This window comes from Muntiacus reevesi, chromosome 3 (genome assembly GCF_963930625.1).
Source record: "Muntiacus reevesi chromosome 3, mMunRee1.1, whole genome shotgun sequence".
Classification (NCBI taxonomy): Eukaryota; Metazoa; Chordata; class Mammalia; order Artiodactyla; family Cervidae; genus Muntiacus; species Muntiacus reevesi.
Window position 1 is genome coordinate 29,979,375 of NC_089251.1, and position 24,125 is coordinate 30,003,499.

At 51.3% G+C, this 24,125-nt stretch overlaps 1 protein-coding gene across 3 annotated transcripts in view; it reads left to right on the plus strand.

The window, feature by feature from the left end:
• KLHL29 (kelch like family member 29) overlaps positions 1–24,125 on the plus strand; it is a 327,657-nt gene that overhangs the window by 174,997 nt on the left and 128,535 nt on the right. For 2 of the 3 annotated variants that reach the window (XM_065928635.1, XM_065928632.1), the window contains one exon: positions 7,641–7,970. In XM_065928635.1, coding sequence (XP_065784707.1) covers positions 7,686–7,970 — 285 coding nt within the window. In that variant the 5' untranslated portion in view covers positions 7,641–7,685. Of the gene's footprint in view, positions 1–7,637; positions 7,971–24,125 lie in introns of all 3 variants that reach the window. The other variant, XM_065928633.1, reaches the window with a different exon arrangement.

Sequence of the window (24,125 nt, forward strand, 5' to 3'; positions counted from 1 at the left end):
CCTCACAGTGGCCCTGGGGGCAGGCAGAGCTGTCCATTGCTGCTTTCCAGATAAACAACCCACAGCATCCCCGAGTTCCCGGGGCTCGTGAGGGGTGGTGAAGTGAAAGAGAAAGTTGCTCAGTTATGTTTGACTCTTTGCAACCCCACGGACTATATAGTCCATGGAATTCTCCAGGCCAGGATACTGGTGTGGGTCACCTTTCCCTTCTCCAGGGGATCTTCCCAACCCTAGGATCAAACCCAGGTCTCCCACATTGCAGGCAGATTCTTTACCAGCTGAGCCACAAGGGAAGCCCAAGAATATTGTAGTGAGTAGGCTATCCCTTCTCCAGTGGACCTTCCTGACTCAAAAATCAAACCAGGGTCTCCTGCATTGCAGGTGGATTCTTAACCAACTGAGCTATCAGGGAAGCCCAAGAAGCAGTGCTGGGGTTCAAACTCAACCCTCTTGACACCTCACCCAGTTCTCTTTCCATTGTCCGGGGGCCCCAGGATGAATCCTTGAGTGGTCACTGGGAGCTGAGCTAGCAGAGCACAGGGGGGCCAGGGCCAGCATTCAAACTCAGGCAGCTAGTGGGGTGTGGCTTCTCCAAACAGAACAAGGAGTGTGGACCCTTTGCAGAGAGACCTTGGAACCCAGCAGCTCAATGGCAAGTTGGCGAGGCAGGATCTGAGAGGTGCCGAACACCTGGGGGTGGCCCAGCTCCTAGGGTCTGACTGGAGCATTGAGCATGAAATGGTTCATCTCTGTGCATGTTTTCCCGAGTCTGAATCAGACCTTAAACCAGGCACTGACTGGGATGGAGCCCATATTTCCCAGTGGGGAAGGATGGGTAGGCTCCATAGTACCAGACTGGTTCTTATACAACTCTGAAGTAAAGACGTTCCTGTTTCTATCATTATAAAGGTAATCTAAGCACAACAGGGGCTTCCCAGGTGGCACTAGTGGTAAAGAACCCTTCTGCCAATGCAGAAGACATAAGAGATGCGGGTTCAATCCCTGGGTGGGGAAGATCCCTGGTGGAGGGCAGCACTTTGATCCTCCAAGCCATTCCAGTATTCTTGTCTGGAGAATCCCATGGACCGAGGAGTCTTGGTGGGCTACAGTCCAAAGAGTCGGACATAAATGAAGGGACTTAACGTGCATGCACACAACCACGGCATAAAAAATGTAAAATTAAAATAAACAACACCTAAAACTTAGGGTCAAATTCCAGACAGGCAGAATCACTTCTTTCAGTGGCTGCAGCAAAACTAAGACAAGAGAGGCTTGGAAGAGTGAAGGCCCAAGGTATACTCTCCACTTGGGCATCAGGAGTGCAGAGAAGGATAGAGGCTGGGAGATGAGGGTTCTAGGGACAGTCAAGGGGCAGAGGTTTGGGGCAGGAGCTGGAAGTCAGGGGCTGGGGCAGTTGCATCACTTTGTTTTCATCCCAGGTAGCAACCTGCATCCCGACACACCCGGTGCTCAGTGGCGATGACCAGAATGAGGACTTGGCCACAGTGCCCAGTAGGCAGGGAAGCCGACTTCTGACTTCCATTCACCCCAGGTGAAGGGGAGCCCAAGGGCGGAGCTCATGTGTGGAGGTCCCTGGCCCCAGGCCCCTCCCGCGGGAGCCACACCCTTTCTGGTGAGCAAGGGAGTCATCATAGGGGCTGGCACCTCATCCCTCAGGAGTTGGGGGGGCGGCAGAAACAGACTCTCTCAGGGAGGAGCCCTGGACGAGGAAGAAGGTACTCCTCACAGGGGGGCTTGGATGCTACAGGCACACCGGGGTGGCCTCTGTAATACTTCTGAGGGATCATCTCAGCCCTGAGTTAGCTGGGCTGGAGGGTCATCATTCTCCCTGGAGCCAGTCAGTGTGGGCCTCATCCCCCTCTAGGGTGCTGGGGGACTCTGTCCTTAGGCTTGGCGTCTACCTGTGTGTGCTGAGCTCCAGTCTGTGCGGCTCTGAACGGGGAGGTAGGGGCAGGGCACTGGGGAGAGGTGGGGCAGGGCACTGGGGAGAGGTGGTGCAGGGCCAATGGTTGTGCATCCACAGCAGCACTTGGGCCCTTCAGGAGTGACGTGCTCACCCCATTCTTCCCCTCCGCTGCAATTCTGTGAGCAGGGCCTCCCCTCCTCTCACTCTCCCTGGGGGAAGAGAGGCGTGTGCAGAGAGAAGGGACTGGGAACCAGGGTCGGGGACCATCTTCCCCAGTGGTGTGCCGGGCCCAGGCTCTCAGAACCTAGGTCTGGTTCTTGAAGAGTGGAAACCCAGTGTCTGCACGTGGGGCCGCTATGCAAGCTGGTGGTGGTGCATGCCTTTAGGGAACTGGGAGGTGTGAGGCTTCAGGCAAGCAAACATGGGCTTCCACCCACCCCAGGTGGGGGTCCCCGTCCCCCTCCCATCATCTCTGCCAGCCCAGCATCCCTGAGATGGTGCAGAGGTCAGTGCTCCTGGTGGAGGAGTGGGTCCCCTCCCAGCACCCCAGCAGCCAGAGCCAAGACTCCCACGTAAAACCCCCACCACTGGGAAGCCCTTCAGATTGAACCTGGGGCCTGCCCTTTAAGATCCCCTGGAAGAGGGTATGGCCACGCATTCCAATATTCTTGCCTGGAGAATCCCATAGACAGAGGAGCCTGGTGGGCTACAGCCACGGGATTGCAAAGAGTTGGACACGATTGAGTGATTAACACTCCTGGGAGACTCTTCAGATTGAACCGACCTTCCCCTAAACGTCTCTACCCTGGACCTCAGGCTAACCTGTCCCCACCCACAAAATTAAGACTTTTTAGATCCTAGAGCTCTTTCTTCACACTTGCGTGTAATTTTAAAGGTGCTGGCCGCACACTCACCCCAACCAGGGGTGAGCCTGCTCCCTGATTAAGAGCCCCGGACCTGGGAATAATTGTGGCCAGACTCCCTCCTCTCTCCGTGCCCAGGCCCCAAGCCAGGCTCTGCCCACTCACAGGCCGCCTGCTAGGTGTGCACCTTGACAAGGAAGCATTTCTGCATGTTTTACCTGTAATTGCTTGACCAGGTTCGTCTGAGATGTCTCGTGCGCCTGGGGCCTCCTCCTGCCCTGTTGAGTGCTTCCTCCAGCTCCAGATGCATGTGGGGGCACATGGGCCACAGCCCAGCAGGAAATACTAACACGGCTACCTCTGGCGCTGGCCCTCTGCCGTCTCGCCTGGGTACACTGGGCAGCATGTGACTTTCATTCCATTTTGAAAGGGGAAATAAACTGAAGGATGAAGCCAAACCCAAACCTGCCATGCAAATAGCTGACCTTTGTTTTGAATACACTTAACGAGGCCGAGATCAGACTGGGTGGCCTCCAGCTGTCTGAGTATCCGTTTCCTCTCTGGTGTTTTCAGGAGACTCATAGGGATGTGCAGCAAGGCAGGGACGGGTGGAGGTACAGCTGCTGGGCTGACTTTTCTGTCATGCACCAAGGCTGGGAGGAGGAGAGAGCCACGGTGTGGTCCAGTGGGCCCCTCTCCTCCAAGGTAGAAAGCTGAGAAGTGTGTTCGGCATCAGAAGTGTTGTTGGGGCCCAGGAGGCCCCTGTGACTGGATCCCAAACATGCTGTGCCAGCTCTGGGCTTGTCTCAGGGGTGCAGGCCTCCTGAACGCCAGCCCTCCTGATCTCCATCCTCAGCAGCTGGAAGGAGATGGTTCCTTGACAATATGGGAGGTTGTGTTGTTCTGTAGGAATGTAGGGGCTGATTTAGCACCAATCAGGCCAGGTTAGACTTAGGTAACAAATAAACTGCCAGTCTCAGGGCCTTAAAGATAAAGATTTATATACCAGTTGTGCCAAGTCTGGCACTGAGGTTGAGATGGGGTGCAGCCCTCTTCCATCAGATAATGGCACTGGCTGGAAGATGTGGCCTCTGAGGTCACCAGGGCAAGCAGAGGGCCGCACCAGATGTTTTTAAAGAGAGAGGTCTGGAAATGGCCTTCATCCCTTCCCCACTCATTCTGTCTGTGTGAATTCAGATGCATCATCCCAAGTTAACTACGAGGGAGGATGCAGGGGTCTTTCTGGATGGGCAGAAAGAAGACACTGTGTTTTAAACTCGGAACATCATGTCGGCCCCACTTAGGATCCAGCCTAGGGAAGCAGTCACCCCAAGGGCACTGGTAATTAGAAAGAGCCCTGCCCTGACAGGTGAACCTCAGGAGACCAGAGTCTAGGTCCTGGGCTTCAGCTGCCCCTGGACATGTAGATCCTCCTTTCAGAGCTGTCCTCAGAGACTCCAGGTCTAATTTCCTAGAAAGGACAGTTCCTAACTCCCTAAAGGACAGTGCCTTCAGGGAATTTCCAGCTGGAAGACTCAAGGTTTTATGTCTAAGTTTCTCTTTTTGCACAAATGTGTTTGTCCCTTCCTTAAGCATTAAGCAATTAAGAAGAAATAAACATGTGTTTATTTATCCAGCAAATATCTCCTGAACACTCTTCTAAGCCAGGCATTGCTAGGGGCTGGGATTATAGAAACAATAAAGCCTGGAGTTTACTCTCAAGGGTAGAAAATGTACAACAGCCATCCACAGATGCGGGAATGATGGTGGGTGCAGATATTCAGAGGGACAAAGGAGCCCTCTCACCTGATCTTGGGAAAAGAGTGGTTAATACAACCTCTGAGAAGAGTCAGTGGCTGAGTTGGATCATAACAAACATACAGGAGTTAGCCAGATTCAAGGGAAGCCGGTTCTGGCAGAGGAACAGAGTGGGCTTGTCCGCAGGCAGAGAGAGGGTGAGATACCTTCAGAAACTGTAATGTGTTTGGAATGATAGCACCTCATCTCCGGGATGGGAAGAATGAGAAGTGAAAATGAAAGTCACTCAGTCTTTGCGACCACTATACAGTCCATGGAATTCTCCAGGCCAGAATACTTGAGTTTATATAGGCTATCCCTTCTCCAATGGATCTTCCCTACCCAGGAATCGAACCTGGGTCTCCTGCATTGCAGGTGGATTCTTTACCAACTGAGCTATCAGGGAAGTCCATTAATGAATGAATGATGATGAATGATGATGCCAAAAAAGAGAGTCAGCCCAGATGCTCAAGAGTCCCCTGGCCACCCCAAGGAGTCTGGATCGTTATCAAAAGGATAGTATTTAAAGCAGGAGAGGAAAGGATGGTGACCAGACCTGTGCTTTAAAAAACCATAAGGGAGGGACTTCTCTGGTGGTCCAACGGTTGAGACTGCACACCGCCAATGCAGGGGGCTTGGTTTCAATCCCTGGCTGGGGAATTAAGATCCCACATGCTACAAGGCACAGCCAAAAGATTCAAAAGGCAGTAATAATAAAATAAACAAAGCTTTTTTAAAAAGCCACAAGGGCTGTTGGTGGAGGATGGACAAGAAGGATGAAGCTGGGGGCAGAGGACCGGTTGAGATAATGTATGTGGGAGGCATGATTTGGGGTGGATGTGCAGATGGAGGGAGGCAGATTTTGAGAAACAACTAGAGCAACAGACGCAAAAGCCCTGCTGTGAAGTACGGGGACGGACATGGGGACAGGCAGATGGCTTTCTCTGAGAGGGAATTCCTGAGAATGCACGTCTGAGCAAAAGAACAATGAGTTGATTTAAGGATGTACCATGTTTAGGCACCTTCAGGCAGCAGGATGGTGGGTGTGGTGCTGGGCGAGGGAGGCAGCAGGAAACATGGCTGAATGAGGTCATCCAGGGACAGGGTGGAGGGTGAGAAAAGAAGAGGAAATAGGGGCCCTTGACAATGAGCCAAGAAAGAGGAGCCTGTCATGCAGACAGGAGGAGGGGTGGTAGAGGAAGGAGGAAAAGTGAGAGAATGTAATGTCACCAAGACTGCACAGAGGAGCTTTCCAGAAGGTCGGCTGTGGGGGGTTAAGGAAGACATGGGCATAAACTTCCCACGGGATGAAACAAATAGGTCCTTCTTGACCTCAGTGAGAATGACCCCAGAGGAGTGACCAGAACCACACAGGAGCAGATAACAGAGCAAGAGCGGGGATTGTGACGAGAACCAACTGATGTTCCTGAGAACATCAGTTGGAAAAGTTTGTGAGAATAATCAAAAGGAAGTTCATTTTTATTTTGATGATGTTACTATTGAATAGATGAAACAACAATTTTTGTTACTATTGAATACAATTTTTGTGGCATGGTGTAAGCTATGAAGCATAGCGATGAAATTAACAGTGAACTCACCATCCAACTTAAGAGGGACAGTCAGCTCTGCTTCAGGTGGACCTGGGGCTTAGCCCAGGCTGTGGGGGGTCAAGTGTCCAGCAGAGGGGACAGTGCCAAGGTAGGGGGCAGTTGTTGCTAGGGCCCTGTCCGTCACAACCTGGATGCGGTTGGCCCAGGCTCTGGCTCTGTGGCACTAGAAGTTGGCACCTAGGTCTGGATGTGCAAGGACCAGAGTGGAATCAGGCTTAATATAAGTTTGTAAAATAAAGTGGTCTGTTTACTAGCCAGCAATGCCAGAGCCCCCAGTCTGAGCTGAGCTGGACTGGCAGGTTAGAAAAGTGAGCCAGGAGCTATCCTTGACCTCCAGGAGCTCACACCCTAGACAGAAAGTGTGTGGAGAAAGGAAAAGAATCAAAGAGAACCACACTGTGCCTGAGCCGGGGGCAGAGCTGGGAATGTGATGTGCAGGGAGACAACACCTCAATCTGCCCCTGGCACCCTAGCACTAACTTCTCCCGTCTGCCTGTGCCTCCCTGAGGCCTCTGTCACTGGGACAGCCTTTCCTGTATCTTTACATCCTTCCTGACTGAGGGTGGCTGGTGCGGAGCCAGGCAAGTCATGGTCGTGCTGAGCTAAATTCGATCCCTGATGATACAGGAGGCCCTCGGGGTATCTGGTGTGTCTAGGTCTCCATGACAACACGGAGGGCCTTCTGTTCGGATATTCGGGAGAGCTGCATGGAGTTGGTCTGGTTCACAGAGGCTGGGGACCCCGGGGGACTCTGGTGCCAGCAACTGAGTCGCAGGTTATAAAAGAGAACTCTCAACTCCCTAAGGCTTAACACCTCGGACTTCAGTCCTACACTGAGTCACAGTCTGGAGGCCGGAGATCCTGGCCACATTCTCACCTTCTAGTTTTTGGACCTTGAGGGAATCACTTATTCTTAATGAGTTCCCTGGCCCATAAAGGGAGGATGACCTTGCCAACTCACAGGCCACTCTAAGGATCAAATGAGATCTGTTGTCAAGGTGCTCATTCACCGCAAAGTGAGTCTCCCGACGTGGCTGTTTCACCCTAACATAGTGTTGAGGATAACAGGGCCTGAGGGGTCCACAGGATCTTTTTTTCACAGCAGGGATGGGGGACAAAGTCCCAGTTGTAATTAGCAGGCACATGCCTGCATTGTCCAGGGCAATGTGATGCTACCTAACAGAAAGCATCGCTTTAAACCATGACTGGGTTCAAATCTCATTGACTACATTTCTGCCATGTGATCCTGGACAAATCATTTATTTCTCATCTGTGATGGGGCTAATGATCCATGCTTTGTGGGCTTGCTGTGAATATGAAATGAGCTAACGGTTTTGCGCCCAGAGAGGACGTCTAATGGGTGCTGACTGCCGTGGCTGTCCTCGCATCCCGGCGGCGCTGCCCTTCGTTTAAACTGTCCTCCTCTCCACTCTGTGCCAGCAGGTCCGGCCTCTGTTTCCCCGTGAGGAGCAGCCACGGCCCAGCGAGATGTCCCGGCACCACAGCCGCTTCGAAAGAGATTACCGGGTGGGCTGGGACCGCCGCGAGTGGAGTGCCAACGGGACCCATGGGACCACCAGCATCTGCAGCGCCACCGCTGGGGCAGGGGGCAGCTCTGCCAGCAGCCTCAGCGCCCGGCCCGGCCTCCTGCCGCTGCCCGTGGGGCCCTCCCGACTGCCCACGCCTGCCACGGCCCCCACGCCCTGCACCACCGGCAGTGGCGAGGCCATCACCAGCCTCGTGGCCAGCTCCGCCCCCGCCACCACCACCAAGGTAAGACCCCTCTGGTGTCCAGGCAGGGGGACCCTGCTCCCCCACAGCCCCCAGCCGGACGCTTCCTCCTCCAGAGTACGGGTGGCCCTGGGGCCGCGCCGGGCCACTGTTAAAGTTCACGTGGTTTTAGTTTCCATAAAGCCTCTCTCTCTGCGACTAACTTGTGGGAAGACAAGCAGGTGCTGAGGCCACGTGTTAAATGTCCACGCATTTAACCAGCGAAAGGGCTGTGAAACTCTGAGGTGGTGATACAGGGTCTCTAAGTAGGTGACTGTAGATGGGTAAGCCCCCGGGAGCTCCGGTGACAAGTTTGCAAGAAGATTCTGCCCAGCAGTTGGTCCTAAATGGTCATAAAACTGCTGGGTATCAACCAGCATTAGTATCAAGTGTGCGCACACCCAGGGTCCCCTCCAAGCCCCAGACAACCCCGTGACATCTTTTGTCCAGTTGAGGACACGGAGGAACCGAGTCTATGGGAGAGGTCCAAGGGGGGACCTTCCTGGAGGAGCCCAGGCCTCAGGGGTGTCTGTTTCATGTGATTTTCCCTCTTCCGGAAGTGACTGCAGCCCCCAGAAACATCAGCAGAAAACAGTCTGGGTTACCATCCACGACCATGGAAGCGAAAATGTCGCCAAGGCTCCTGCCTGGCTTCCAGCCGAGCTGGTGCCCCTCAGGCTGCTCAGACGCCCTGGAGGGACGGGACCCACGCTGGTGGCAGGGAGCCCCTTCGCGGCCATCCTGTGTCCTGGGCGAGCAGGCGCCCTGCAGGTCCCTTCACCTCTGCCAGGCATTCAGCGCTGCCTCTTAGGAGCCTTCTCAGGGCCAGCATTTGTGTGTGTGTGTGTGTGTGTGTGTGTGTGTGTGTGTGTGTGTGTCTAGTCTTTTGTGCTTTCATAAAAGTTGCGGGAGAAGTTAAAGGCAGGGGAGCCCCAGCCCCAGCCATTGTGAGGTGGCGGTGATGTTGGGAAGTGGCGCGCCAGGTGTGCTGAGCCTTTGTCTCGGCGATTTTCAAAGCTCCCTTTCAGCCTCGCTTCCCATTAATAACTGTGAGTGCTGCCGGCGCAGTGCCCGGCAGAGACCCGAGACAATGGAACCATTGGAGGCCAGCTTGGAGCGCACTGACATCTTCGGCAGTGCCTTATTGATTTTATTTTCCTGTTATGAAAACGCCACCCCACGGAGGTGGAAAGGGAAGGAATGTTGGACAGGGGAGAGGAGACGGAGGCTAAGTGTGGGCACAATGCCCCCAGACCAGCCAAACACATTCCGCCCCAGGCGCCCGCCCCCAAGACGGCTCCGGGGGCGGTGACCTCGGCCCAGGGGACCCGGCCGGCCGCCCCGCCGACCGCATCTGGCAGCCACTCAGCTAAGGCCAGCTGTTGGCCATGTGGAGGATGGCAGCATCTGGAGCTTATGACCGGGGTTCCAGGTGGGGAGGGAGGAGCTGGGCCCGGGAGCCCTCTTGATGGTTTCCACCCTCTCAGGGATGGAGGCCTTTTTAGGGACAGTGTCAGGCTGGGGTCTGGGCTCTGCCAAGCCATGGAAGTGGAGAGGAAACTCAGGGAGGGCCTGCCCTACCCACACGGCTCCTGCTTTGCTCTCAAGCAGCTTGATATTCATCATCTCTAACTGGCTGGGCCCCAAACCACAGCATACAGAGGAAAGGAACCCAGCCTCAGACAGAAAACAACAGCTGGGCAAGAAAAAGCTGGGCGGCTGGGAGGGGAGAGGGGCCAAAAGTTCATGCCTGTGTGGACAGCCAGCTCCTTGGCACACCTTCCCCCGTAACCATCTCCAGCCCAGTTTCACACCTGCAGAGGCTTGTCCAGTCAAGCAAAGTTGCCTGATTGCACCCTGGATTCCTGGGGTGCCCAGAACAATGGGGCAAGGGGAGTGGGGGCGGGCAGAGAGGACAAAGTATAGCAGTGGCTTCCGTCCAGGGCCTTGGGGTTGAACTTAGGCTCTGGTTCTGTTCTGCCCTTCTGGCCTAACTGCCGACCCCCCAGACTCCTGTCCCCAGCCTACTTGTCTAACCCAAGATGGGACCACATCAAGTGACCGGCAAGCCTGTAGGAGGTATCTGTGGTTTCCCTGGTCGACCAATTGTGTCTTCACTGAGCAGCCAAGGTTTGGCTCTTGGCCTCAGGGAACTCATGGGCCAGGATATAACAAATCTGCGGCCTGGATGGTGCAACCGAGTGACCCGAGGATGCCTCTCCCGTTGAGGCTGTTGGCAGAGGCCGCTTTGTGGAGTGGAGGAAGACAGACTCTGGAGCCAGACTGCCTGGATTTGAATTCCATTCTATCTCATGCTGACTGAGTGACCCTGGGCCAGTTGCATAACCTCTCTGGGCCTCACTTCTGTAACACGGGAATAAGTGGTCGTACCTGCCTGTCAAAGTTGTGAGGATCATGTGGGTTAAAACTCATGTAGAGTTCAGAATCACGTCAAGCCCGGCACACAGGACATGTCTTACAGAGCACTATGGGGGAAATCATCGCCATTGGCCCTGTCTCCCAGGGGAGGCCTACAGGACAAGGCCTTGCCCCTGTAAGGAAAGGTGATCGTTTTCTGGCCTCACCAAGAGGAAAAGGTAAGGCTTCAGATAAGAAAACAAGAGCTAGGCCCCAAGCAGGCAGGGAAAGGAACTGAGTTTGTGAGTGGTTAAGCCTCAAGCTGGGGCTCCCCAGCTGGCAGTAAAGAACCTACCTGTCAATGCAGGAGACGTAAGAGATGCAGGTTCGATCCCTAGGTCAGGAAGAGCCCCTGGTAGAGGGCATGGCGACCCACTCCAGTGCTCTTGCCTGGAGAATCCCATGGATAGGGAGACTGGCGGGCTACAGTTCATAGGGTGGCAAAGAGTCGGGCACAACTGAAGCAACTTAGCATGCACGCAGGCCTTAAGCTGACCTTGTGACCTGACCATGGTGACATATCAGCAAGATGGGCTGGAGGGAAGGGGGCATCCAACGGGCTTCAAACAGAGACTGAGTTAGCACCACCTAGTAATGGGTGATGGCGGTGAGCAGCTTAAAGCTTTTGTCAGCCATGGGCCCTTTCCTCCAAGACAGCCCAGTGACTTTTTTTTTATTTTAATTGATTTGGCTGCATCCGGTCTTCACTGTGTCAGGAGGGATCTTTCATTGTGATGCGTGGACTCTCTCTAGATGTGGCGCGCAGGCTTAGGAGTTGTGGCACACCCATGTGGTTGCTCCGTGCTATGGGGGAAATCTTACTTCTTAGGGATTGAACCCAAGTGCCCTGAATTGGAAGGTGGATTCTTAACCACGGGACCACCAGGGAGGTCCTGAAAACCCAGTGTCTACACAGGGCAGAGGCCCCCTCTGGTGGACAACTTGGAGAGTCAGGTAGTTGCATGGAAGCTGTGGGTCTCACTTCCTTTTGTGTATTCCTACCGCCCCGCCCCGCGTGTGGCTCAGGCAGTAAAGAACCGGCTTGCAGTGCAGGAGACCTTGGTTCCATCCCCGGGTCAGGAAGATCCTGTGGAGAAGGAAATGGCAACCCACTCCCGTATTCTTGCTTGGGAGATTCTGCCGACAGAGGAGCCTGGTGGGCTAGAGTCCAAGGGGTTGCGAAGAGTCAGACACGACAGAGCAACTAACACTTTCACCACTCGACTTTCACTTTCACCACCCCATATTGGTAAATGCCGCTTGAATGTCCTGGCCTGGCTTCCTCCGTAGAGGGTCTAGTGCTGCAGGCACCCCCATATCCCAGACCTTCACCACCCATGTAGAGACGGCAGCCCCTTCATCTGCCCTGCCCAGCGTGGGGCTGCTTCCGCCCAGCGTTAGGGGCAGTCCTGGCTCTCCAGGGCGAGGAAGGCTGGCTGTGCTCCCAGCGGCTGCTCAGGGAAATGATGACAATTTTTCTGTCACTGCTGCCTCCAGGCCTGAGTTGATCTTTTGGTTTCTTTCTTTTTCCAGGGCCTGAAGATTTCTTGCATGTTTTAGATGCAAGGCCGAAAGGCCAGTTAGACAAACACAACTCCTGGGTGACTGAAGCATGGGTAGGGCCTAGCCAGATACACACCACACACACACACACACACACACACACACACACACACACACACACACACACTCACACACACACATACACACCACACACATACACACACACGTACACACTCACACACATGCACACACACACAAACACACACTCACACTCATACACACACTCACACACTCACACACACTGACACACACACTCACTCACACACACATACACACTCACACATACACACACACTCACTCACACACACATATACACTCTCACACACACACTCACACCCACACAGAGACACACACTGACACACACACGTGCACTCACACACACACATACACACACATACACTCACACTCACTCACACACTGACACACCACACACACTCACACCACACATAAACACACACACACACACACACACACACACACTCACACACTGACACACCACACACACTCACACCACACATAAACACACACACACATACACACACACACATACACTCACACACACATACACACACACATACACACACATACACTCACACTAACACACACATGCACACACATACATACACACCACACACACACACTCTCACACACTCACACACATACCCTCACTTACACCACACACACACACTCACACACTGACACACACACGTGCACTCACACACACACATACACACACATACACACACACACACTCACACACTGACACACCACACACACACCACACATAAACACACACACACACACACACACACACACACTCACACACTGACACACCACACACACTCACACCACACATAAACACACACACACATACACACACACACATACACTCACACACACATACACACACACATACACACACATACACTCACACTAACACACACATGCACACACATACATACACACCACACACACACACTCTCACACACTCACACACATACCCTCACTTACACCACACACACACACTCACACACTGACACACCACACACACACCACATACACTCACACTAACACACACGCACACACATACATACACACCACACACACACACTCTCACACACTCACACACATACACTCACTTACACCACACACACACTCACACACACACACTCACACACTGACACACCACACACACACCACATACACTACTTATACCACACATACACACACTCACACACACACATACACACTCACACACTCACACACATACACTCACACCACACACACTCACACTCACACACATACACTCACTTACACCACACACACACACTCACTCACACACACAATCCAACACACACACACACACACACACACACTTCTGGCTCAGACCAATAAACTGCCTCCCTGGGGCATAGTGTCAGCTCTTAATCCTCTAGGACACAAGTTCCCAGGCCAAGAGAAGTAAGCATGCAACTCTACCCTTGTATTTTGTAGGACAGAAGAGTGAGACTTTGAGAAAAAAAGACTTGCAGAGGTCACCTAGGGAGTGAGAAACAGAACCAGCCTGGGCTGGCTCCTTCCCCAGCCCAGGCTGCCTGGCACAACGTATTCACCATGGTAACCAACATTGCAGCATTGTTATGATAACTTTTCCCATCCCCTCGTCCACCTAGCTGACAGCAGACACTGAATTTTGGCAAGAAAATGGGTATATTTACCTCTTGTGTTATAGGTGGAAAAAATCTAGGCTGAAAATTATGTCAACTCAACATTGCACTGCTGGTGAGAACTTCAAGCCCTTGAGTCAAACAGAAATGGGTTTGAATCCTGTGTCTACCGCATAGGAGCCAAGAACCTCTCTAAGCTTCAGTTTCTTTGTCTGTAAAATGGGAATGATAATGATATGTTTCTCATGGAAGTGTTGTGAGAATTGGTTAAACTACTATGTGCAGAAAAGCATAGACTAGTACCTGCCACTTGTTAAACACTCAATAAAAGTTCATTTTGCAAAGGCAAGTGAGAAACTGAGTCTGACAAAGTATTCATATATTTGGGGGAGGCCAATCCCCCTGTTGTTTGGAGCCAGTACTCTGGCTCTAGGCTCCAGGCAGTCAAGGACCCAGAGGGAGAATGCCACTGAGAAGCAGAAAGGCTCCCAGGCCTGTTTATGGGATAGAAAGGAAGCTTCACGGCCCTGCAGTTGCTGCTGCGTGAAATTTAAATTATTCTCAGCAAACCTGCTTGACAGATGAAACAGAAAAGGGACGGCTTCATAAAATGCAATTTTGTTCTTGAAAGAATGGACTTTGCAGGATCCTCGCTGATGTCTGTGAAATGTATCGGGGGCTTTTTCTCCACGTGGTCAGGAGCACTCATGCTGAAACATTCCCATCGTTCCTCAGAGCTAAACACTTGAAAATAAATCTAGGCCGGGAAGAGAGAGACTTCTCCTGTGTCCCAGGCCTAAGGAAAACCAAAAGGGGCCACGGAATCTGCAGGCTCTGTCCTCAGATTTTTTTGACATTTATGGGCATTTGAGGCTTTCAGGGGGGACCTAATGACCCTAGAGACAATGACTTCCTCACATGACCTAAATTCTTTGGAGAAATGTTCCTCTTGGCAGGGGGGGCGGGGAGGGGGATGATCTGGGGTTTCTATGGGAAATCATGGGAATGACCACAAGACCGCCAGCAGAGGGGGCCCCCTCTCCTGTGGTTCTGGGGGTACAAGAATGGATAGAAAGGCAGCTTTTGCACAGTTGCAGAATGAGAAGTAGTCATCTCTTTCCTCCTGTTTCCACGCTGAAAACCAAGGGCTACAGAGTGGGCTCAGTAAGTTGGGAGAATCACTCAAGCCCCTTTTGTGGCACATTTCCAGACTGTGTGTGCCTCTCCAGAAGGCCGTTTCTTGCCCCATGAACAAGGATTTGTGATCTCCCTTGTGATGCATTACCAGGCACTGATAATGCATCGTGAGACGACTTGTGCCTGTTCGCGCCCAGCTAATGGGTTTCACCTACCCTTTAAGTGGCAGCCACAGTTCGGGTTGTATCCTCATTGACTTAAAATCCATCCGTCAGTCACAAAGTGTGTGCAAAATTGAAAAATGTCATGATTGTCCAAGCACCCATTCCAAAGCCTATAGTTCGGGCAGGGTAGATTTGAGTGGCTTAATTTCTTAGACTTTTGGTGAAAGGGGCAAAGAGAAGGGAGAAGGTTATATGTGTTACCATATTTGTAAGGGATGAACCGTATCTATATAGAAGGCAGCTGTGGATTCTGAAGGAAGGTTGTGAGATGGGTTTGACTGGAGCCAGTTGTGTATAGAAGTTAGCTTTTGCTTCGTAACAACCATCCCAATATTTAGTGGCGTAAAACCATCCCAGTTCTGTGGGTTTGTTGTCAGTTCTGGACTGGTTTCTCTCATTTGCCCGTGGTCAACTGCATGGTGGCTACTTGCTGGTGGCTCATTCTAGGAAGGCCTCACTCACACGTCTGTGCTTAGCGGACTGCCAGCCGAGACATCTCAGTTCTTCGTGTGGCCTGTTATTCTTTGTACAGCTATTACAGACTTGCACACTGGAAGGTTTTAGACTTCCAAGAGCAGCAAGAAGCCAAGGCTCAGGGCACAAGTGCCTCTGCTTGAGGAACTTTTGCTAAAATCCTGTTGGTCAAGGCAGTCACAAGGCCAAGTCAAATTCAAGTGGAAAAAAGGTCCTGCCTCTGGTTAGAAAGTGCTTCACCATATTGCAAAGGGGCAGACACAAAAGGACAAAAAGCCTTTGTGTTAATTTTTGCAATATGCAACCCCCGCCCCCGTGCTGCCAGCACACTTGCTTAAACACGGTTATTCACTCTCTAGCTTCTGGCCAAGGCTTGCATTCCCAAAACAGAAAGAACAGAACCAATCCGATAAACCAATCTATATGGCCTGGTGGGCAAAATCAACAGGGGACCAGTGTGACTTATACATACCCGGGTGACACCCAAGCCATCCACACCAAGAGCTGCCCTAGGGAGATCTGAAAGGAGACACCTGGTGAGGATGGTGTTGCCATGGAGAAGGGAGGGCAGCTGGCCCCCAGGGAACTTTGCCCGAAGCAGTTACCTTGAGAATGCACCACTGGCAGGTCTTGGACCTCAGTCCTCCAGGCTCCAATGCTTAATCCCATCACTGCCTCAGAGCTGGTGGAACTGAGACACTGCTCTTCCCAGGATATTCTCAAAGACAGATGCTAAACTACTGATTCAGAATAAAAAATTCACCCCCAAGGAGACCACCTTCGTGGGCTTTTCCCAGTGAGAATCCACATAAGAAAACAAATTTAGACCAGAAGACTTTCTGAGGAGCCTAAAATCAGGGAAGGGAGCCAGTTATATGATGCAAATATACAATAACTGCAGATCGAACAGAGTCCAGGCTCTTTCTCCCTAATAGGATAAATCCCGCGCCATTCCCAAAAAAGCCCTTGGAAAGACCTCTTCTTAAATTAAATTAGGTTTTCTGCAAACAGCATCATTCAAGATGAACATAAATCTACTTCTTATTCAGTTTTAATGGTTTTCCCTGTTCCATTTAATTACTCATGTTGCGATTAAACAATTTTTTTTCCTTGACAGTATTTTAGCTACATTATGGGTTAAATAGGCTTTGGAAAACTAGCCTGGGAATCTCATCACCATTTATAACCTTGTATTTTTATAGGGAAAGTATGTTCCAAAATCTAAACAGCCAAATTACAAATGAACTTTCAGAACCCAGCCCATTTGTTAACTGGAAACTGTAATGCTAAAAATAACTCAGGAGAGCATAAAAAGGAGAGCTGAATGCCCTTTGGTCTCATTTGTTCACCATCAGCATCTATGGATTCAGTTTTGTTTCAGCGAGAAGAATTTCCTCCAAACTCAGACAGACCCTACCCCTGCTTTACTCCCAGTTGTGACACAGGTGGCCACATCAGCTTGAGTCCTTCCAGAGCTTCATGCCATCGTGAAGGGTCACTGTGGAGTCCCCGCAGAGTGACGCTGATGTAATATAGCAGATTATCCATCTCAACACCGTATTTGCTGCCTTAAAATGAAGTCTTAGAAGAACTCTGTGTGGCTCTGCTGCCATGCCCAGTGGTCCAGGCACATTCCCTTGCACTGGGAATCTGTACCTCTAGAACTCATAAGCAGGAAAACCTCATTTTCCTCTGGCAAATAAAGAGCCATATCTGAGACTTCCCTGGTGGTCCAGTGATTGACTATGCTTCCACTGCAGGGGGCACAAGTTTGATCCCTGGTTGGGGAACTAAGATCCCAGCATGTCTTGCAGTGCAGCCATAAATAAATAAATATTAAAAAATAAAGAACCATGAGAACCCAGAAGAGCATCAGTCTACATTCAGAGAAGTCTGCCACACAACGTTCTGGACGATCAGGGTAGGGGTCCTGCCTTCCCAGCCTTCCCTCTCCTGATGTTTCATGAGATGATGGATAGGTGTTTTGCACTCCCCAGCACCATAACAGGAGTCCTGGGAGCCAGAAAGGAAGCAAGATGCCCACTCCAACCACAGAAGGCCAGTCATCAGCACCTCTCTCCCTTAAACTGCTAGCCGATGACTACTACAGTCCTTTAAGGAAAGCACTCTCTGTCACCACATGACCCCTTCCTTGCCAGACCTGCTCCGAGGCCCAAGCAGCTTGGTTAAGCTTACTGTCCTCTTTCGTTTCTAGTAGGCCACAGGGGTTTCCCCATGCCCCCACCCTGTGGGGCTGCCAGCAAGCAGAGTGCTCCATGCCCTGCCCAACTCAGCACCAGACTAGCATCGAATAAGAACCAAATTCTTGACCTGCTCCTTAAAGATCTCCTTCACCAGATGAGAAGTGACCCTAAAGCCAGCAGGCAAGGGGATAGGAGGTAGAAATGGGGAAGTAGAATGGCCAAGCCTGTGAGTGAGTCGGGTGGCCCTTGCTGTGAAGGTGCAGATGGTGGAGAACCACACCAGACTTGACAAAGTAACCTTTGAGGTCTGTGGTGGGGGTTGCTGGCTGTTTACCCAGCCTCAGTTCTGTTCAGGCAGCCACCACTTCCCACACTTTGGGAAAGCAAGCCCTGGTCCCCACTGGGATTACGGTGGTTCAACACCAGGCGTGGCAATCCCATTTCCCTTCCCCGTCATTGGTTCAGGAAGGGCCATGGACCCAGTGCTAGCCAGCGGAACACGAGGGTAATCCTATCTGGGGGCTTTGGAAAAGGTTTTCTTGCCTCTAAGGAAGAGTCACAGAAAAAAAGAAATCCTTCTTCCTCTGGACATGGTCGTGTCTGGACATGATGCCTTGAACTGCTATAATCATCATGCTACAAGCCTGAGGGTGAAGCCAACACACAAGGAAGAGAAAAACAAGAGAATTCCAGAAATCTGGCACCAGAGCCCAAATGCTGCAGCCCTGCTTGCCTCTGGGTTTTTGTTACCTGAACTAATACCTATGCTGGTTGTATTTTAAAAATAAATTATTTTTAAAACTGTCTCCACAGCACAGACAGTTCCCAAGCAACAGGATAGATGTCTTCTTCCACCTCCCAGACCTCACCTGACACACTGGCTGCTAAAAATGGCTGCAGTGGCCTTTGTGATGCTCTCTGCCTATTACTCATTGATTTCAGCTCTCTGCTATGTACAGGCTTCTGCGGTCTGTTGCTTCCCTGAATGCCAACACCAGGGCACAGCTTGCAGTCCCTATACTTCATGGGGCCATGTTGGATTCTGAGTGGAATCCAACACCTTGGGTGCCTGAACCATGGGGTCATTTGAGAGCATCACTCCTTCCACCCACTTCAGCCACATGAGAGAAGCTCTCAGGCTCCAGGGCCTCTGCAACTTGCCACTTCCTCTTACCAGAATTTTCATTCCCTCTCTTGCCTGCCCAGAAACACTCTTGTTCATCCTGCAACTGACACCCTAAATGTTAACACCTCTATGGTAAAAAAAAGAAAAATGCTGATTTCTTTTTTCCTATGACACTTTTGTTTATGTCCCTATAAATACCTATAATATATGGTACCTATCCATTTTTTAATTTGTCTCCTTACTAGGCAGTGAACTCCATAGGAGTAAGGTTCACATGATACCCAGTATATAAAGGTCCTCAATAAATGTTTGAGGACAGAATGAATTTAGGCATATGAATATTTATTCTTTTTGTTGTTCAGCTGCTAAGTCATGTCTGATTCTTTGCAACCCCATGGACTGCAGCACACCAGGCTTCCCTGTCCTTCATTATCTCTCAGAGTTTGCTCAAACTCATGTCCACTGAGTCAGTGATGCCATCCAACCATCTCATCCTTTGTCACCCCCTTCTCTTCCTGCCCTCAATCTTTCCCAGGAACAGGGTCTTTTCCAATGAGCAGGCTCTTCACATCAGGTGGCCAAAGTGTTGGAACTTCAGCTACAGCTTCCAATGAATATTCAGGGTTGATTTCCTTTAGTATTGACTTTGCTGTCCAAGGAACTCTCAAGAGTTTTCTCCAGCGCCACAGTTAGAAGGCATCAATTCTTTGGCAGTCACCCATTTTTATCCAACTCTCACATCCATACATGACTACTGGAAAAACCATAGCTTTGACTATTCTGACCTTTGTCGGCAAAGTGATGTCTCTGCTTTTTAATATGCTCTCTAGGTTTTTCATATCTTTTCTTCCAAGGAACAAGCATCTTTTAATTTCATGGCTGCAGTCACCATCCACAGTGATTTTTGGAGTGATTTATTCTTTTATTTAGCGCCTATTGTGGGGTTAGGTAGGAATACATGCCTTTGACCTCATCTTCACCCATATCTATCTACATTGTGGATGAGTCTTCAAAGAGGAGTAATTTCAATGTCTGCCTGTGATAAGGATGAAGATGAGACCTGCATGTGAGCCAGACTGAGGGCTCTGTGGGCTCACTGTCGGTGTTGCAACTAACAAAGCCATGCTGGCTGTATGGATTCTACACATCAAGGTCTTCACCCTGGGTTCCACACCTCTTCCCCTCTCTCCCAAATCATTTGGAGTCCTGGGATTGCAACCTCTTCTCTCAAGTATTCATACCTCTTTGAGACTTTTCTCCCACTTACCTCTAATTCCCTGCAGTTTGCGTTTGTTTCATTTAAAGAATTTGTGCAGTCATTATGTTCCAGGCACTGCTTAACATTAACTTTTAATTTATTTACTTATTTGTTTATTCGTCTGAGTCGGGCCTTACTTGCGGCATGCAGGATCATCACTGCATCATGCAGAATCTTTCGTTGCAGCACATGGACTCTCTAGTTGTGGCTCATGGGCTCCAGAGGGGGCGATCTCAGTAGTTTCAGCACACAGGCTTAGTTGCCCCAGGATGCATGGGATCTTAATTCTCTGGCCAGGGATCAAATTCATGTCCCCTGAATTGGAAGTCAGATTCTTAACCCCTGGACCACCAGGGAAGTTCCCAACAGAAATTTTTTAAATCCTCATCGCAGGCCTCTGAGATCATTATTATGACCATCACTCGGAATGAGAAAGACCAGGGGATTGTCCAAGATCAGCAGGGCTAGGCCTCAGCCCTGGGCAGTCCAGCTCCAGGGTCCAGGCATCTAGCTCTATATGGGCCCCCTTCGCACAGTCCTCAGTGAAATCTGTGAGTAACTGGTTGAACATCTTTCCATGAACATCTCCCCCAGAGTCAGTGGCATCTCCTAAAGAGATAGCACAGGCTTCCCACTGAAGCAGGTAAGCTCATCAACAACTTGAAACAACCATAGATGTCAGGATCGAAGCACGTGTAGGACTGCATAGCCCAGCCCCACACCTCCCAGGGGTGATGAGCCAAGCTGAACCAAACTGTGTGGGAGGTGTAGACACAGCTTAGATGCAGGATCCTGGGGAACCCTGAGCCTCGAGGCCACATCTTCTCTTTCTCAGGGTTTCTATGTTGGTCCATGACATTGTGCATAGCTGGTGTCCACACTCGTGGCTGTGTTCAGACTGCACTGGCCTGTTCTGTCCCAGAAGGCTAGTCTGGATCATCAAAACTACCCACAGGTATTGCCAGGTAGGCTTGAAGCAATACCAGCAATACCCAAGCTCAAGGGGGCGCTCTCTCTTGGTGCCTTGGCCATTCCCATGGATTTAAACATGGGCTGGGCCCTGGAGATGCCGCGGAATCCTGGTGCTTAACTTCAGATGGGATTGAAGAGCCGTGACTTATGACTGCCTTTCCTGTAGGGTCAGCACTGCTTTGGGGGAACAGAAAAAAAAAGAGCAGGAAAAGGTAACTGTTACCATCTCCCTTCTGGGAGGCATTCTTCCCAGGAATGGGGGAAGACCCCAAGTCAAGGGGAGGAGATTGGGTTCAAGGCCCAAGTCCATGTTTCACTGGATGAGTGACCTCGAGGCAGGACACTTAAGCTCTCCAAGACTCAGTTTCCTTACCTATAAGGTGGACACAACAGTGCCCACTTCACTGGACTGTGGTGAGGTCCACAAGAAAGAGCAAAGCAAAAACACTTTATAAAAAGAAATACCCTCATTCATAGAGACAGAAAGGAGCTCAGTGGAGGATGGGGAGTTACTATTTAATGGGTACACTTTCAGATTAGGGTCGTGTAAAAGGATTAGAATAGTGGCGACGGTTGCGTGGCATTGTGAATGTAATGACTGCCACTAATCGTGTACTTTGAAAATGGTAAAAATGGCCAATTCTGTGTCATACATATGTGACCACAGCGAAAAAAAGTAGAAATAAATAAGTGCCCGGCCATCAAAAGAGAGAGGAAATACCTATGTAAATCCAGGCAAAGCTGACTCATCATGGAATTTCCTTCAGGCAGAGAAATGAGAGCGCCAGTCACAGGGTCTAGAATGGCAGACACAGACCGACGCAGGCTTGATCCACACGCGGGGAAGAGCCCCTGAGGAGTGGGCGGGAGGACGGCCGGGCCTCCAGGAGGGTGGCCCGGGCGACGGCCGGGCCGGTGTCACGGAGGAGTCCTGTGCTGACTCACGAGGTGGCCTCGCGGCCTCGGGAGGATGCTCCGCCTTCCCACTCTCAGCAGGTGACTGCCAAGGACGGCGGGGAGCCACACCCGGAGGAAGAAGGGCCCTGGGGGATGATAGAGCCATTGGAAGGTGTATTTGTGATCGTTTTCTCCAGTACCTCAAGACCTGGGGGCTGTAGGTGAAGCCTCAACTGTGTCGAGTTTAACAGCAGTTATAAATCTCGCCAGCAGTGTGTTCCGGACATGACACATGACGCCCGTGGCACAAGCATGCACTTTCCTCGTGAACTCAGAAGCCATCCTAGGACGCAATTCAGGACTGCTAGCCAGCCAGGGCCCCAGACATGTCCTGGAGGTCGCTAATGTTTGTTGAATGCTCCCTAATAGGGCCGGCCAGGGTTCTAAGTGTATTCATCCACTGCCTCTGACAATGACTGCACAAGGCGGGTGCCACGCTCACCCTCACCGCATAACCCAGCCGGGTTGTGCAGTGCCCCGGCTCACGTTGTGAGCACACTTCCAGCCAGCTTCCTGCCTCCTCGTGTTGCTGCCATGAGGTGGAGACACGGGCCTGCCGTGGGGCGGGAACAACCTGGATCTGATGGTGCCTGGGATCCCGAGAAGAGAGCAGAGTTGGGGAAGCCTCAAGCTCCGCAGCTTACTCACCTCAACTGAGCTCGGGGGCCGGGGGACCCCCCCCAGCTCTGGCACCTCCACCCCAGCAGGAGCAGACAGAGTCTGCACTGCCATCGCCTCATGCGTCAAGAATATGCTGAACGTATGATTTTTTATTCGCCCACAATATTAGGCTGAGGAGAGGATATTGGGCAAAATATATTGTACCCATAATTCATATTAATGGGAATTCAACAGTGGCAACTTGTCACGTGCTGAGATGAGAAGGGAATATTGTGAATACTGTGTTACAAAGGCATTAAAGAGGCATTATGAATTAGATTCCATTCCACCACATCGTGTTCCTTGTAAATAATTGAGGAAGACACTGGTGCTTGGAATTTGGGTGCATCCATTTCTGAGATCCCGGCGGTTCCCTCCCCAGGCTGACGGGGCCCCATGATCTGACAGCTCACACGACCTTGGGGAAAGCCTGTGCGCGGCCGGTCCAAAGGTTCCATAAAATTAGCGTCAGGCTTCCAAGAAAACCCTCCCTCCCAGCAGAAATCAGGAACTGCCGCATCCAACACCAGATGCTGGGTTTTTTTAGCAAACTCCCCCAGAGTCTGGATATTCTATGTTGCCTTCCTCCAGTCCGTGGAACCCTGGCTTCACAGCTAGGACCAGGTGGGCTCTGCTTGGCATTCCCGCTACTTCTCACACCCACCTCTGCCTGTCTTAGGGGCAGAGATTTAAACACCCATACATTCATGATCCAGGAGCTGGTCATGCATCAGCTGCTTTGGCCCTGGTGAAGCAAACCCTGGCCGGTGACACCCGTCTCCAGTGGGTCTCTTTGTCCTGCTCTGCGGTACTAGAAGATCCATTACCTGCCAGCTGTGCCACCCCCGGGTGTCTCCACATGGCCCTGGCTAATACCGGCTTCCATCTTCTGTCTTTGAAGTCAAGAAATTGGCCTGGAGCAGTGACCTGGCTGCCCCCAAGAAAACTCTGAAAGGAGAGTATGAGAGTGAGCCCCGAGCCTTTTTTGCCCCAGAGCTGGACAAAGCAGGTGGACGCTTAGCCCATGCCTCTGGCCTTGTTCAGAAGCCCCTCCGTCTAGGGATTCCAGGGGCTAAAAAAATTTCCCTGTGACCACTGCTAAATTTGTGGGGAGTTCTGAAGCAGCTGGTCACTAGTAAGTTAGCGATTCCCCTTTATCATTAGAGACGTTGTTCCCAGATTGCAACTTTGACATCTACTTGGTAGAACTCCCAGGGTGACCAGAGAGAGGAGGCGGGTGGGTAGTGTAAGAGGCGGTCAGGGTCAGAAGGCTTTTCACGTGGACTGTGGGACAATCAGTAGGTTAGCCAACCACATTCATTCACCCTAGTGGGGACACCCGATGTGTAAACACACCAGCTGTGAAGTACCAACACGCCCCCACCCCAGCACAGTGATGGGACGAGGAGCCCTGACTTCAATGTTTTTAAACCTGATGCTTTTAAACCCTCACTGTTTTTAAACCCTGATGCTTCAACTCTCTGCATGTGTGCATGCT